The sequence below is a fragment of the Colobus angolensis genome, unplaced genomic scaffold (genome assembly GCF_000951035.1).
Source record: "Colobus angolensis palliatus isolate OR3802 unplaced genomic scaffold, Cang.pa_1.0 Scaffold12, whole genome shotgun sequence".
Classification (NCBI taxonomy): Eukaryota; Metazoa; Chordata; class Mammalia; order Primates; family Cercopithecidae; genus Colobus; species Colobus angolensis.
This window is the reverse complement of record NW_012113141.1, coordinates 11,132,207-11,146,866: the sequence shown is the minus strand read 5'-3', so window position 1 is coordinate 11,146,866 and position 14,660 is coordinate 11,132,207. Positions and strand designations below refer to the sequence as shown.

General features: G+C 47.1%; 1 protein-coding gene across 15 annotated transcripts in view; it reads left to right on the top strand.

Annotated features, from left to right (window-relative positions):
* Nucleotides 1–77: 77 nt before the first annotated feature.
* The window catches only part of KCNMA1 (potassium channel, calcium activated large conductance subfamily M alpha, member 1), a 762,545-nt gene continuing 747,962 nt past the window's right edge, over nucleotides 78–14,660 (top strand). For all 15 annotated transcript variants that reach the window (XM_011928774.1, XM_011928767.1, XM_011928759.1 and 12 more), the window contains exon 1: nucleotides 78–426. In XM_011928774.1, coding sequence (XP_011784164.1) covers nucleotides 130–426 — 297 coding nt within the window. In that variant the 5' untranslated portion in view covers nucleotides 78–129. The remainder of the gene's footprint in view (nucleotides 427–14,660) is intronic.

Below are 14,660 nucleotides of genomic sequence, written 5' to 3'. Positions count from 1 at the left end.
TTTTGCCCCCCACTAAATAGCAACAGTTTGGCCACGCTCAAGTGAAATAAAGTAGACAAGGTTCGATTCTCTGGCGGCGGCGGCAGCAGCGGCGGCGGCGGCGGCGGCGGCGGAGGCAGCAGTCTTAGAATGAGTAGCAATATCCACGCGAACCATCTCAGCCTAGACGCGTCCTCCTCCTCCTCTTCCTCTTCTTCTTCTTCCTCCTCCTCTTCCTCCTCGTCCTCGGTCCACGAGCCCAAGATGGATGCGCTCATCATCCCGGTGACCATGGAGGTGCCGTGCGACAGCCGGGGCCAACGCATGTGGTGGGCTTTCCTGGCCTCCTCCATGGTTACTTTCTTCGGGGGCCTCTTCATCATCTTGCTCTGGCGGACGCTCAAGTACCTGTGGACCGTGTGCTGCCACTGCGGGGGCAAGACCAAGGTAACGCGTGCCCCGGGCGCCCGCCCTCTGCGCCAGCCCCGCCGCTTCTCAGCGTCCCCTGCAGCCCACCTCCTCGCTCCGCGCCGCGCATTGCCTCCCTCCATCCCAGCCTGCCTTCCCCTCGCCGCCTTCCCTTCCCTCGGCTCTCCCGGTGCTCTCGGATCGGGGCAGCGGGCGGCGCGCCGGGGGTGAGGAGTTGCCCCCAGCCGGTGCGCTCCGGGACACGGACGCCCAATCTTGTCCTCTTGTTTATTGTAGGGTTGTTGGCGGCAGCGGCTGGGGCCGGGGTGGGGGACGCACAGTCTTGGGTGCCGTGGTGCGGGGTGGGGAGAGCCTACCCCGCGGGGACGCAGGGAGCTGGGGGCAGCTGGGTGCCTGTTCTACACCGCTCACCTGCCGGGGCTCGGCTCCTGGCGGTGGGCGAGAAGGAGGACATCCGCCCCTACTTCAGGAACCTGTTGGGGAGATGAGTTCGTGGGGTCAGAAAGAAGGGAAAATCCTTTGGGCAAGGGAGAGAATAATTTTGCACAAGGGAATCCCGGGGGAGGAGCATGGCCCGAGATAGCAGGGGGACTTCGAGGGGCGAGAGAAGTTGGGGAGATCCATCCCAGTATTGGGGGCAGCCCATGGGGCTGCCACTTTCAGAATGTGTCGAGGTCGCATATCTGATGTAACCTCCCACTCCGTCCCTTAGGTGCTCTAGTGGAACATACCCCAAGTTCTTCGGCCTCTGTTCCTTTGCCCCCAGGCCACCCACTTTGGGTCCCCGGAAATGCCACCAGCAGCGCGGAGCTGGAGCGGGCGTCCACCTGAGGCCGCGGTTTTACGCGGAGCTTCTTCCCTGGCGCTCAAGGTGGCTAGATGTCGTCGGCTTTAGCTATTCCTGGCGCAGACGCCCACCAGCACTGAGGCTGGCGACACCTTCGACGTATGGTTGCTAGGCTCACTGCCTGGTCTGTAGTCGTGTCCCTAGAGATGTCCTCCCTTCCCCACAGCCACTAGCTGGAGTGGGGGGCCCGACACTGTTTGATAGAAAACTGCAGAGTAAAAAAAGAAAGAACTGGAAAAAAGAGAGTGACCCAGCTGCCTTCTTTCTGAGTAATTCCCATCCTAGGAGACTTCACAGCACGAACCGTTTTGGAGGGAAGGGACATCCAGGGGAATAGTGCAGGGTAGATACACATTGCAGCCTCCACATGTTCACATATTTTCTAGTAAAGTTAAACTGAGGACCCCTCAAACTTCCACAGGGCACAACAACTTGTAGCAGCCTCCTTAGTGGCTGAGAGAAGAAGTAGGGAAGCCAGGGGCTATGGGTGAAGGCTGACTATGAAAACACCAGGGCGAATGGAGGCTCTCTCTCCTGATCATTAATTATACATCCTGTTGGGTGCTGGAGCTCAGCTGTGTTTGTGGCAGCACATTTGTGTTTTGGAAAATACTGGTGTATTGGAACAAGGGGAGAAATATTATAACTGTCATTCTCTTCGTCATTCTCTGACTTCTCCGGAGGCCTGCAGGTGTTGGCCGGAGAGTTTTCTTTGGAATTACCTTCTCAGCCATAGAGGTTCTTTCTTATTTGTTAAGGAGGAAAACCTCCCACCTGCCAGAGAAGCCCTCAGGTTAAGCAAAGCCCTATACACCAGATCCCTGCCTAGTCTTCCTGCTGAGAACAGCTTATTCCTGGAGCCTTCAAATTCCCACATTCCCTCTACTCCATCCTTCTCCTCCACCTCCCCCAACAGTCTCGGGAATTTTGTTCCCCGGTTTACTGCGATTCAGCGACTGTCTTTAGGGGAAAGATAGCTCACAGTTGTGTGTGTCTGAAATGTTCCCTAGATGGAGTGATCTGGGTGAACTTTTTAACAGCTTGCTTTCTTTCAGGCAGTGGGCAATTTTGATCATAATGAAAACTTTTTCAAAGATTCAAAATAAGTTGTGGTGTCTCTGTAATCCTGGGGTCCTAAACACAGCTTCCAAGATATTTTTACGCTAGGGAGTACATAAATGCAATTGCTGTGTCTGTAATGAAATGCTAATCCCATTGCACACACAAAGGATCTCCTAAATGATGAGCAAGCATAACTTCTGTCAGTTTACTCCAGAAAATAGGTTTTTGGCAATGATTAGAAAAAACAATTCATAAATATTTGGCTATATTTTGTAGCTCCAAGACCTGCTGAGTGGACATAAATGGAAGTTAGTTGCTATAAGAAGTCCGCCAGGGATGAGAGGTGATGGTGGTTGGTTCAGAAGATGTGAGGCCAGTATAGAATGAGTACAGGTTCCTTTTGATACCATGAGTCCATTTTAAAGCATGCCCAGAATCTCTTGATATCTGCCCCTAGATTTGCTCACTTAAGACATAGGTAGCCAGCTCCTTATAAGCAATAATGGTAAGTTAAACCTTTTAAAAGCTTTTCTTTCTATGCTTGAGGTCTGTATTTTTATTGCAATTGTGTGTGTGTGTGTTTTTGTCTTTTGTTCTTTTTGCTTTCCAAGTATTTGGTAGTTTTGTCAAGACTCAATACACAGGCATGTATTATTGGCTTAAGTTTAGAATAATAATTTTTGTGCTAGATTTCCCAAGAAAACATAGGCTGCCTTTCCAGAAAATTCTACCAGCCCTCAGATGGGTTCACCCTCACCATCCTTCAGCCCCAAGATGGTTTGATCAAGAGCTGGATTCCAGAGGAAAGCAGGTCTTTTGTAGCATCTAAAATTCTATGGGAGATAAAATTCAGCAAGGACCTCCAATTTCATGAATATTTGGTCTCTGGGATTGCACCATCCTTTTTGATCAAAGGAATCCAAGACTGTGGACATGCATCGTGGGACATCTCTTCATTAGTACCTCTGGTCTCTGAATCTCAAATAGTGAATGACTTTAGTCTTTTGAAAAGAGTGGCATGTGGACTTTTTCAGAAAGTGAAGAAGAAAACATTACAATTTCCTCCTGTTGGGAGCTTGGTCACCGTCATTCCAGTACTGTGTTCTTTGCTGTACTTTTTCACATTGTTTTTTTCTTTGTGAGATTTCATCAGAGCTCTCTATTCACTTGGGTGTGACATTGTGAAGTTCGATCCTGTTGTAGACTATATTGAATAGGGAGCTGCTCTGATAGCCTGAATAAAGCCATGACTTTGAAGAAGTTACTAACCTCTCTGGTGTCTCTCTTTCCTTATGTATAAAATGTGGGGTTTGAATCCTGTGAGTTCTAATGTCTCTTCCTGCTCTGTGATTCGATTTAGGAGAGAGGGAGAGTTGAGGAATGAGGGTTAAAGTTTCTAGCTCAGAATGTGTTTTGCAATCCCCCAGCAATTCCTCTAGGAATTCAGCCTTGGGACAGTTACATATCTTTATTTCTGTCTTCTGCTCGTCTTCCAGCATATGGTCCACTTCTCTTTAAATATCTGGGGAAACTGAGGCCAACTTCCTGATGGTGCTGTGGTTTGCTGAGGGGCCTGAGTGTGGCTGGGCATAGAGTTATTCCTATTCTCAGTTTGAGCTGTTGTCTTTGCAGAAGCTTGGGCTTCATCAAGGATGGTCTGCGTGTAATGAATTATCGAGATGTTGTCTCCATGGCTGTGCCTGAGAAAACAACACATTTTCTCTGTCAGGCTCGTGACTAATATAAATATCAGATCCCATTACAGCTTGGTAATTACCCAGGGTCTGGCCTGACGCATTCAATCAGGGCTGGAGCTTCGGTGCCGTGGAACTCTTGATTCCAGATTGGCCCTGGTGCCTCATCTCATCCTGTCCTGGGGATTGGCTGCACTGGATGACCTTCAGATACTCCTTTTTGAGCAGATTACTTGGGGTGGCCTTGGAGGAGTTCTCAGGTTCCAGTCATGGGGGAGCTCCAGCTGACCGCCCTTGTCCAGAGAGCTTGTGCTTCTCATTCCTGGCTCTCTCTTTCTCCTTTTTTCTTTTTTTTCTTGAGACGGAGTCTTGCTCTGTTGCCCAGGCTGGAGTGCAGTGGCGTGATCTCGGCTCACTGCAGCCTCCGCCTCCTGGGTTCAAGCAATTCTCCTGCCTCAGCCTCCCAAGTAACTGGGACTACAGGCACATGCTGCCACACCTGGCTAATTTTTGTATTTTTAGTAGAGACGGGGTTTTACCACATTGGACAGGATGGTCTTGATCTCCTGACCTTGTGGTCTGCTCACCTTGGCCTCCCAAAGTACTGGGATTACAGGTGTGAGGCACTGCATCCAGCCCCTGGCCCTCTTTATGGAAATGCACATTTTAGTACAAGACTCTGCAATCGGACAAACCCCAGTTCAAATCTTTGACTGCCAACCATGTTGAGCTTTGATTACTTCACCCATACCAAGAGCATACTGATGCTTACTTTGTAGGGTTCTTATAGGGAGCAGGAATAATGGGCATATAGCACCCTGCAAATGCCAGGCACTTAGCAGGGCTCTTGTAAGTGGTAACTGTCATAGCTTCACGAAGTGCTGAATTTATTTTCCCTTTGATTCATTGAACTTTTAGCCCCTGAAAGGCGCAGACTATAACAAATACAATTTTTGAGCCCAAAGGAGCCTTCAGATCCTGAAGTATACTGTCATAGGTCAAAAAACCAGTTAGAGTAAGACTGACACATGGGCTTATTGCTCTTGGCTGTTGCAAGGCTAGAAGGTTAAGGCAGGGCAGCAGAGGTAAGCTCCATCGATGAGGTCCTGGCAGGTTGGTTACAGTTTTGATGGTGGGGTATCAGTGGACGAACATTGACAGTGTGGGGGACCAGGAGCTGCTGGGCTGGCAGAAGGGAAACACTGTGGCGTTTGGTGGGCCGTTGTGGTTGTCCAGCATTGTACCCTTGAGGAGGGACAAATTCCACCCCTGTTATCCCACGTCCAGGACGCATAGACCTGTCTCCCAAGTGATGTCACAGTCTCTTGGCCAGGACACTCATTGTCTACCCAGACCAGCTTTTCCAAGACATCCGCTAGGCCAGTGTTTCCCAAAGTGTGTTCTGTGGCACACCTGCCTTTTAAATTACGTTGTGAAAAAAAATCAGCAAGAATGGCGTGGCTGAGCTTCCCCCTTTGGAGGGTCACATCACAGGCTTGGCAGCATCCTGCTGGTAGAGAAATTGGTTAAAATGTCCTCAAATGTGCTACCTGTGAGCAGTCTTGCTCTGGTGTCAAGGCTGCTGTGCAGTGCCCAAGGTTCAGCCTGTGATCCTGGGCAAAGACATCATGCCTTTGTGCCTCAGTTTCCTTACCTGCAGATTGAGGTCTATGATAGAGCACAATCTCATGGGGGTAGTTTTTTTCACCAACCCCACTTTATAGCATTTCCTGGGAGGACACTGGGAACCTATGGCCTCCCTTTGGAGGCCTTGGTCTAGCCCTGCTTCCAGGTGCCCAGGAGACTTGACCAAACATCTATCAGGAGGAAAAGAAGAGCTGCTTGCCCCCTGCTGTTTGGCCTGGAGGATAAAGCATTCCAATGGGAAGGCCAAATGGACCTTCTCTTTGCCTCACGGCTATTTTGTTCCCTGAATGGGGACATTCACTGGATGGCTGATAGCTAGGAGTAAGTGCTTGCTTTGGGGCTGTCTCTCTCTGACTCTCATCAGGACATGAGAGACCTGATGCAGAAACAGTTACATTGGCATTAGATTGCAGTGCCAGGACCTCCTTCCCAAAGTGGGTGTCCCGGCTCACACTGGCAGTGACCATGCTGATCTGTGAATCACAGCAGCCGGCACCACCTTGCCGAGCTGCAGATCCCCTGGAGGGTTGCCTTTGTGGTTCCAGTGAAAGGGCTGTTTGTGCTGTGATGCTGGCCCTGGGCTCTGTGGGGAACACTGGGTCCCTTAGAGACATCCCTGGGGATCAGGCAAGGCCACGCCTTTCTGTGCACAGTCAGGGAGCAGACCAAGGGTGTCTCTTTTAGAACTGCTTCTTGGGTGGGTGGAACCCCACGCATCAGGCACCTAGAAAAGGAAACTCAGGGACCCTCGGAGGTAAGGGTGTCCTAGTACTGTGGACAGAAGGCCTGGGGAATGTTCAGTGGGGATATCAGATCTTTATCATCAAGGACTGGAGAGTGTCTCTAGGCCTGGGATTCTCAAACATTTTTTGTTTTTGGACAGGGTCTCACTCTGTTGCCCAGGCTGGAGTGCAGTGGCATGATCACTACTCACTGCAGCTTCAGCCTCCCAGGCTCAAGTGATCCTCTCACCTCAGCTCCCCAAGTAGCCAAGACTGTGGATGTGTGCCACCACGCCTGGCTAATTTTTAAATTTTTTATAGAGACGGGGTCTCCCTATGTTGCCCAGGCTGGTCTTGAACTCCTGGGTTCAAGTGATCTTCCCATCTTGGCCTCCCAAAGTGTTGGGATTACAGGTGTGAGCCACTGTACCTGGCTAACTCAGACTCCAATATGCTCAGGAATCACCGGGAGCTGTTAAAATGCTGGCTGTGATGTAGAAGATCCAGTGTGGGACCTGAGATTCTGCTCGTCTGGTGAGACACAGGCTATGCTGATGCTGTGCAGACCACACTTTGAGTATCAAGGATCTGGTCCATCCCTCAGCCTCTGGGCAGTCCATCCCTGAAGATCAGCTTATTTTTAAATATGGAAATTCCCAGCTCTTAAAGGGGGAAGGGATGAGAAGCCGAAGGTTTGCTGTGCCAGACCGTTGGGTGGAGAAAACTCCGTTCAGGCCAGGGTAGCTGTGGTACAGGCTGGGCTCTTATTTGTGAAAGCTGATGGTCCAGGTGCCTGCTCCTAAGGAACCCATCAGCACTGTGGATTTAGGGTTGGGTTGTGGCAGCCAGAACAGTGTTTATAGGGTGTGGTCTGCGTTTTACCCACCAATGTGTGGGCTCTTCCTCGTGCCAGTTGGTCATTCTGCAAAGGGTGTGGCTTCCCGAAGTCCAGGAGGGCAACCCAGCCAAACCGCCTCCTTGCAAAATTAAAGGCTGTGGTGTTACCAGGGATGCACTGCGGTGATGCTCCAGGCTGGCTGGGGACCACTCCCTCTGGAGTGTTTGAAGTCAGTGGGCATCAAGACTGCCAGCCTGATTTTCCGTAGGGGCCTGGGTGGGCCTTCCCAAATGGAGGGTTCAACCTCAAAGAATTGGCTGAAGAGCTGCCCGTGGAGTGACTGGGGGACACAGGTGGAACCGTGCTATGTGGCCCTCCAATGCACTTCTTAAGAATTCCAGCAGACGAAAGTGAAAGTAGCTCCTTTTCTCACCATACCAGGGTTTTTCACAGCTCACACTGTCAGGGACTTTTTCCATGAGATGTACTTTTTTTTTTTTTTTTTTTTTTTTTTGACGGAGTCTTGCTTTGTCGCCCGGGCTGGAGTGCAGTGGCCGGATCTCAGCTCACTGCAAGCTCCGCCTCCCGGGTTTACGCCATTCTCCTGCCTCAGCCTCCCGAGTAGCTGGGACTACAGGCGCCCGCCACCTCGCCCGGCTAGTTTTTTGTATTTTTTTTAGTAGAGACGGGGTTTCACCGTGTTAGCCAGGATGGTCTCGATCTCCTGACCTCGTGATCCGCCCGTCTCAGCCTCCCAAAGTGCTGGGATTACAGGCTTGAGCCACCGCGCCCGGCCGAGATGTACTTTTAATATTGTTTCATCGTCAGAGGGGAGAACCATGAATGTCTGCAGCAGGCAGAATGAAGAAGGACTTGGCATTGTGGCCTGCACACAGTAAGCCCTTAAAGAAGTCTTCTGGTTATAATTATTGTTGTTGTTTTTGCTTGTGTTGCGTATTAAGTGCATACGATGTGCCAGAAACCAAGCTAGGTGCTGGGGGAAAAACAAGTAAGACCCAGTTCTGACTCCTTCCCTGCTCATTAGGACTTTTATTAGTACTTGACAGGCTGAGCAGAGGAAAAAACAGTTATCTTCTCATGGAATATGAACATCTGATCTCTGAATTGCCTGCAAACTCCTTGAGGGCAGGAACTGAGTCATATAAATGTAAACACACATAGATGTTGGAAGGCTCTTTCCAGTGGTTAGCTAGGGGCTGAACGAGAATACATTGGTTGGGGGTGGCAAATATATTTTGCTGCTTTTTTGGGTAATTTGTTAGACGCTATGGAGAAACTCCTGGTGAAAGGGATGGACTTGGTTTGTTGACAACATGGTGCTTGAATCATTCGTGGATTTTAATTATTCATGCCACCTGGTCTCTCTTGATCAGTAGCTAACAAGGATTTAGTTCATAAGGGGCAGCTGTTTGTGAGGTGGATGAGTCAGGCAGAGGAGGGAAGGGCAGTTTCAAAAGAATGGCTGCTTTAAGATGTAACTTGCTTTGTTTTTGGCATTATTTGGTGATTGTCTTGGGACATTATGTCTAATTGCCAATCTGGAAATGTAATTGGCACTCCAGGCCCAGAATGGGTATACTTAACGTTGTCAAGCTGAGCCTTGGAATCATCTCCCTGTAAGATCGCGTTACCTGTATGACTAATACTTCTTCACGTGGCCAAAATCAAAATTATTTAACACATCTCATGTGTTTTCTATTTTTTATGCTGTTTCACTGGCCTCTTTACCAGATTTTCTTGGGGACTCAGATCCGGTGGACTCTGGGCATTTCAAAGTGAATTCACAGGAAAGCCTGCATTCCAGCCTTCTCCCCCACCTCCTCTCGCTACAGTCTTTCTTTTACATCCTTCTTTCCTTAGTGGCTCGCATTCCTGAGGGTTTCTGTGGAAACTTGGTGCTATTTAATTTTGGTTTCTAGCACAATAGGGAGGAGTACTTCAATTTGGGGAAGAAGTAATTAAGGTAAACATGTAGATCTCCCCATTATCAGAGTTGACTTTTACTTGGGGGGAGGGGTGTTTTTTTAAAAGGAAAAATAGGATTTTAGACTTTTTTTTTGAGACAGAGTCTTGCTGTGTTGCCCAGGCTGGCAGGCTGGAGTGCAGTGGCATGATCTCGGCTCATTGTAATCTCCGCCTCCAGGGTTCTCGTGCCTCAGCCTCCCGAGTACCTGGGATTACAGGTGCATGCCCCCATGCATGGCTAATTTTTGTATTTTTAATGGAGACAGGGTTTCACCATGTCGGTCAGTCTGGTCTTGAACTCTGACCTCAAATGATCCACCCGCCTTGGCCTCCCAAAGTGCTGGGATTACAGGTGTGAGCCACCACACCCGGCCGGATTTTAGGTTTTTGACTTGAAGTGAAATTAATTTCCATCTGTTAGCTGCTGAAGTCTGGGGCCGTGATGTCTTTTGCAAAAGAGTTTTTAAGGCAAGATTGTCAGTAATATTCTTTCCAGGGTCACTTCTAACTGTACGAAACTGTTCAGCCACGATGGGTCTGCATCTTTGCATATCATTATAAGCCAAATTATCTACAGGCTGTTGGGCTGCCTGTATGTGCATTTCAAGTTGGGAGTATAAGATGAGTATTTATTTTATTTTCCTGTTCCATGTCTTATTCTAGATCCTTCATCCCATTTAGAGACTGGACAGTCTTCTCTGTCTTCATCTTTGGGAGTGAACTGGGGCTGGGGGTGGGATCGAGAGTGGCCTCTGCTGGTTGGGGGCTTCAAGTTTGTAGGTTAGTAGACAACAAATAGCAACCTGATTTAACAAGTGCAGAAGCACATGGAACTATAAACTCACAGAGGTGGAAGGAAGCTTTGGGGCCTCAGGCCCTATGTGCTTCCTCCCCAGTGCTGGAAGCCCGCCCTACCAGCGTGTTTATGATCTCCTGAGGCCACCATTCCAACGGGGACAAACCCACCTTACGATGAACTTGGAAAGATCTTTTTGTTTGCACTAGTCTCTCTTTGCTTCTAGTCTGTGTCTGGGACATGCAGAACAAGCCTTGGTGGACGGTAGATTTCAAATTCTAAATCCAGTCCAGGAAGGAACAGAGCTGGGTAGTGTTTCCATGTCCACAGTGTTGTTGACCTTAACCTTAACTTGTGTTTCCTCCTTGAAGGCCACTTTCTTTTTCTCCCTGATGGCTTCCCTGGGTTCTTCCTCCTCCTGAGACTGTGTCCTTACCCTTTGCCCTTTGCCCAGAGTTCAGAAGACGACCCATTCTGGTAGTTTCTTGAAGTTTGCCTTCTGAGGTCTTTTTGGTCTTGTCAGCAGCTGTGGCTGGAGGCTTTTGGCTGTCGCTGGGCCATAAATTCACCTCCTTATCAAAGTCACGTGCCCTGTGTCTCCCAGGTTTAGCCCCCTTCTCCGTTTCACGGGAGAGTTGTAATTTTGGGGCCCTGCCAAGAATCTGGATGTAGGGTGCGGAACTTTTGTTAGAAAACTCGAGCTGGATTCCATTTTCTAGGTGTTGACTCTTTTCCACCTAGGGAGACAGACAGTGCTCTTGAACCTCTTTTTGCATCACTTGAATACAGCCACTCCTTAGAATAGGAGGCTGTTTCTTCCCCACCTGATTGTTGGGTCTCCCTTCCTTTGGGGCTCCTGTATACGTCTGCTGTCATCTCCCCTATTTTGCTGAACAGAAAGAAACCAGAAAAGAGAGCAAAACACACAAGGGAAGAAGGTGAGGGAAGGCAGGAGGTAGAGGGAGAGGTTCACACCAAGGAAAAAAGAATTTCTCCTCTGAGAGTTAGAGGTTGGATAAATAGCTGATTGGATGGATTTTGGTTTTAGTTCCTTCACTTTTGTCTTAATGAATAAATCGTATCAAATGACCTCACTTCCAAGGAGTAAAGCATATATAAACACATATATAAAGACCAGTGAGTAGAATGAGTTCACTTTTGGAAAATTTTAGCTCTTCAAACGAGACATTCTGTCTAATGAACTGATAGCGCGTGGCCTGTGTGGCTCAGAGGTGAAGCGTTGGAAGGCTTTGTGGGGAATCTTCTTTGTGTGCTTGTTAACCGAGAGCAGAATTCTGCTCCTCTTCAGGAGAAGTTGCCGCATTCACGTTCTTTTCTCTTTATGTGGTTTTGGAAAGTGGACCCTTTGTGACTCTGGAAGGGGAAAAAGTGGGCCTCCAGTTATTCAAATGGAGAACTCAGAGATAAGCGTTCTGAGGCTTGGAGGAAAGATTTGGAAGATGAAAGACCTTACCTAAGTGCTAGGGATTTTTATGACCAACATTAGCTGGCAACAGCTTAATATACATTGTTGTTCTCCTTCCTGCATCTGGGAACACTTTCCTCCCAGAGCTTAGAGGAATTATTTCAGCTGCCCATGAATTATGGCCATTTCTCCTGTGGATTGTGGCAGCCACAGCCGATCAGGTGATAGATTCTTGAAGAGTATAGGAATGATGTCTCTAGCTAAGCCCTCAAGAAGGTTCAACAGTTTGTCTCAGTCTAAAAAAATCCCGATCATTTCTTAAGTTCTTTCGCAACCCTGTTTTCTCCAGAGGATTTACTTTTTAACTTCAGCGTTTTATATTCTGTCCTTAATCCTAAATGCACTACATTTTCATTGTAGAAAATGGGGGACATCCAGGGGCATTAAACAAAAAGGACACAGTCACACCTGTTAGGATGGCTATTGTCAAAAAAATAGAAAACCACCAGTGTTGGTGAGGATGTGGAGGAATTGGAACCCTTGTGCAGTGTTTGTGGGAATGCAAAATGGTGCAGACGTGGCGGAAAGCAGTTTGGCAGTTTCCCAAAACAAATTAATCATTGAATTATCATATGATCCAGCAATTCCACTTCTGAGTAGATATCCAAGAAACTTAAAAGCAGGGTCTTATGGAGATATTTGTACACCCATGTTCACAGCAGCATTATTTACAATGGCCAAAGATGGAAGCAATTCAAGGGTTCATTCACAGATGAATAGATTAGCAAATTGTGGTAGGTACATGCAGCAGAGTATTATTCAAGTCTGACACATGCTACCATGTGGATGAACATTGAGGACATCAGCCAAATGAAATAAGCCAGTCACGAAAGGATAAGGTCCACTTATATGAGGTACATAGACTTGCCAAACTCATAGAAACAGAAAGTAGAAGGGTAGTTTCCAGGGGCCAGAGGGACGGAAGTGTTTAACGGGTATGGAGTTTCAGTTTTGTAAGATGAAAAAGTTCTGGAGATGGGTTGCACAACAGTGTGAAATATATGCACATTTTAAAGTGTGAAGTACTACACACTTAAAAATGGTTAAGATGGTACATTTTTATCTTCTGTGTATTTCACCACAATTACAAATAAACATTTGAGAAAAGGGAAAAACATTCCTGCAAACTCCCCCTCCAGGAGATGACCACCATTATCTTTGGGCACATTTCCTTCCCTGACATGTTCTTTACCGTGGCGTTCTTGTTTTGTTGGTGGGCAGCTAATATTCTTCCTCTGAAGATTGCAACCCCTCTAGAAGTACCCAGGCTGACTTTGAGTTAGGCGCTGCCCACATTGAGAGCAGACAAATGAAGAGAACAACCCTCTTTCTGCCTGTAGGGTCTGGTTTAATGGTGTCTACTCTTAGAGTGAAGTTAAGGGAGTGCCGGATTTTTGATTTTGACATATGACAAGTGACTAGCTACAGTGTCTTAGACAAGTCATTGGCTCCGGGCCTTAGTTTTCTCGTGCATATGACAAATTCTCTGATTTCATGATTTCAATATAAAGCCATTTCTTAAGTCAGATTTTAAAACTGTCATTTTTACCTGATAAAGAACCAAAGATTAAGTTATTGAGGGCAGTGGATCCAGGGAGAAGTTCTTGTTCTACTATAAAACACAAGAGTGAAATTTGATTGACATGTCCCCAGAACTTCAATATTGACTTTGATGACGTATTTAAGAATTACAATCTGGGGACACAGGCCCCATTGGAAATACCATCAAGCCTGTCATTTAAAAAAAAAAGTCTCCGAAATAGGTTTTTGTGACTCTGCTATTACTTCTAATGATATAGCCACACCACTATTGAGGTTTTAATTTTAATTTTTGGTGTGGGGGAGTGGTTCAGAACATCTTAGATTATAGACTATAAATAGTGTGCTATGATAGGCCGGCTTTGTTGAGGTTGAACATAAAAAGAAACATCTGATTAAAGAGAAGGTCATGCAAATCAACTTACTTTGATCCTTTTCCTTAACTTGCCCCAAAAGGCAGCCCTGGAGCCAGAATGTTCATCTCAGCCCTGTTCCACGGAGCATTCCAGCTGCCAGAAGCAGGGATAAGATTACCGCGGCTTCTGTGGCAAAAGAGCAAGTGTCTGAAGGGATGATTCCCAAATACTCAATAACCTCCGAAAAAAACTCCCCCTGAACCGTAAGCAGCCGGCACATCAGAACTTACTGGAATAGTTCTCTTAGGTTACATAACATCGATTCGATTATGCTACCGGAGCCATGCATTAAATTTTAACTTGTCACAGATACATTACATTAACACTTCACAGATCCACAGAGTACCAGGTAGCTTTGGGGTGTTGGTAATTGTGTGGGACTTGCTGCAATCCAGGCAAAAATACTTAGTTGTACATTTTGTTTCTTCTGTACTACAGTTTAACTCTTATCAGGGGTGCAAACATCCTCCAAGTATTCTTTCTTTTTTCTTTTTTTTTTTTGAGATGGAGTCTTAGTCTCGTCCAGGCTAGGGTGCAGTGGCATGATCTCAGCTCACCTCAACCTTTGCCTCCTGGGTTCAAGCAATTCTCTTGCCTCAGCCTCCCACATAACTGGGATTACAGGCACACACCACCATGAATGGCTAATTTTTTTTTGTATTTTTAGTACAGACAGGGTTTTACCATGTTGACCAGGCTGGTCTCAAACGCCTGATCTCAAGTGATCCACCCGCTTCGGCCTCCCAAAGTGCTGGGATTACAGGTGTGAGCCGCTGCACCCTGCTGCTCCAAGTACTTCTTACAAAATAAACTAAACATTTAGACAATAGTGATTGCCACTGTAGTACTGAATGCTTGATTTATGACCATGAACCAGATATGACAGAGGTTTTTAAAACTCTGTGAACCTTTTCATTTTCCAGTGACAGGCAATGCAAGTGCTATATTTTTAATTGGTCCCTTTTAAAAATCTGGAGCTGAAATGTTATCATGCAAATCTCTCCTAAGTTGCATGGAAACTAATAAAATCACGAAGGTTTCTATTTGTACTCTATGAACACAGACTGTAATGAAACTGAAACAGCTATCTCCAGGGATGATGCTATTTAAATTCTAGGCAGGGCTTTAAAATGATTTTCATGGTGAAAACAGAAACTAGCAACTGAGATGTTCCTGTTCTTTCTTCCCTATTTCACCAGTGCCTGTTCACCCATGATTC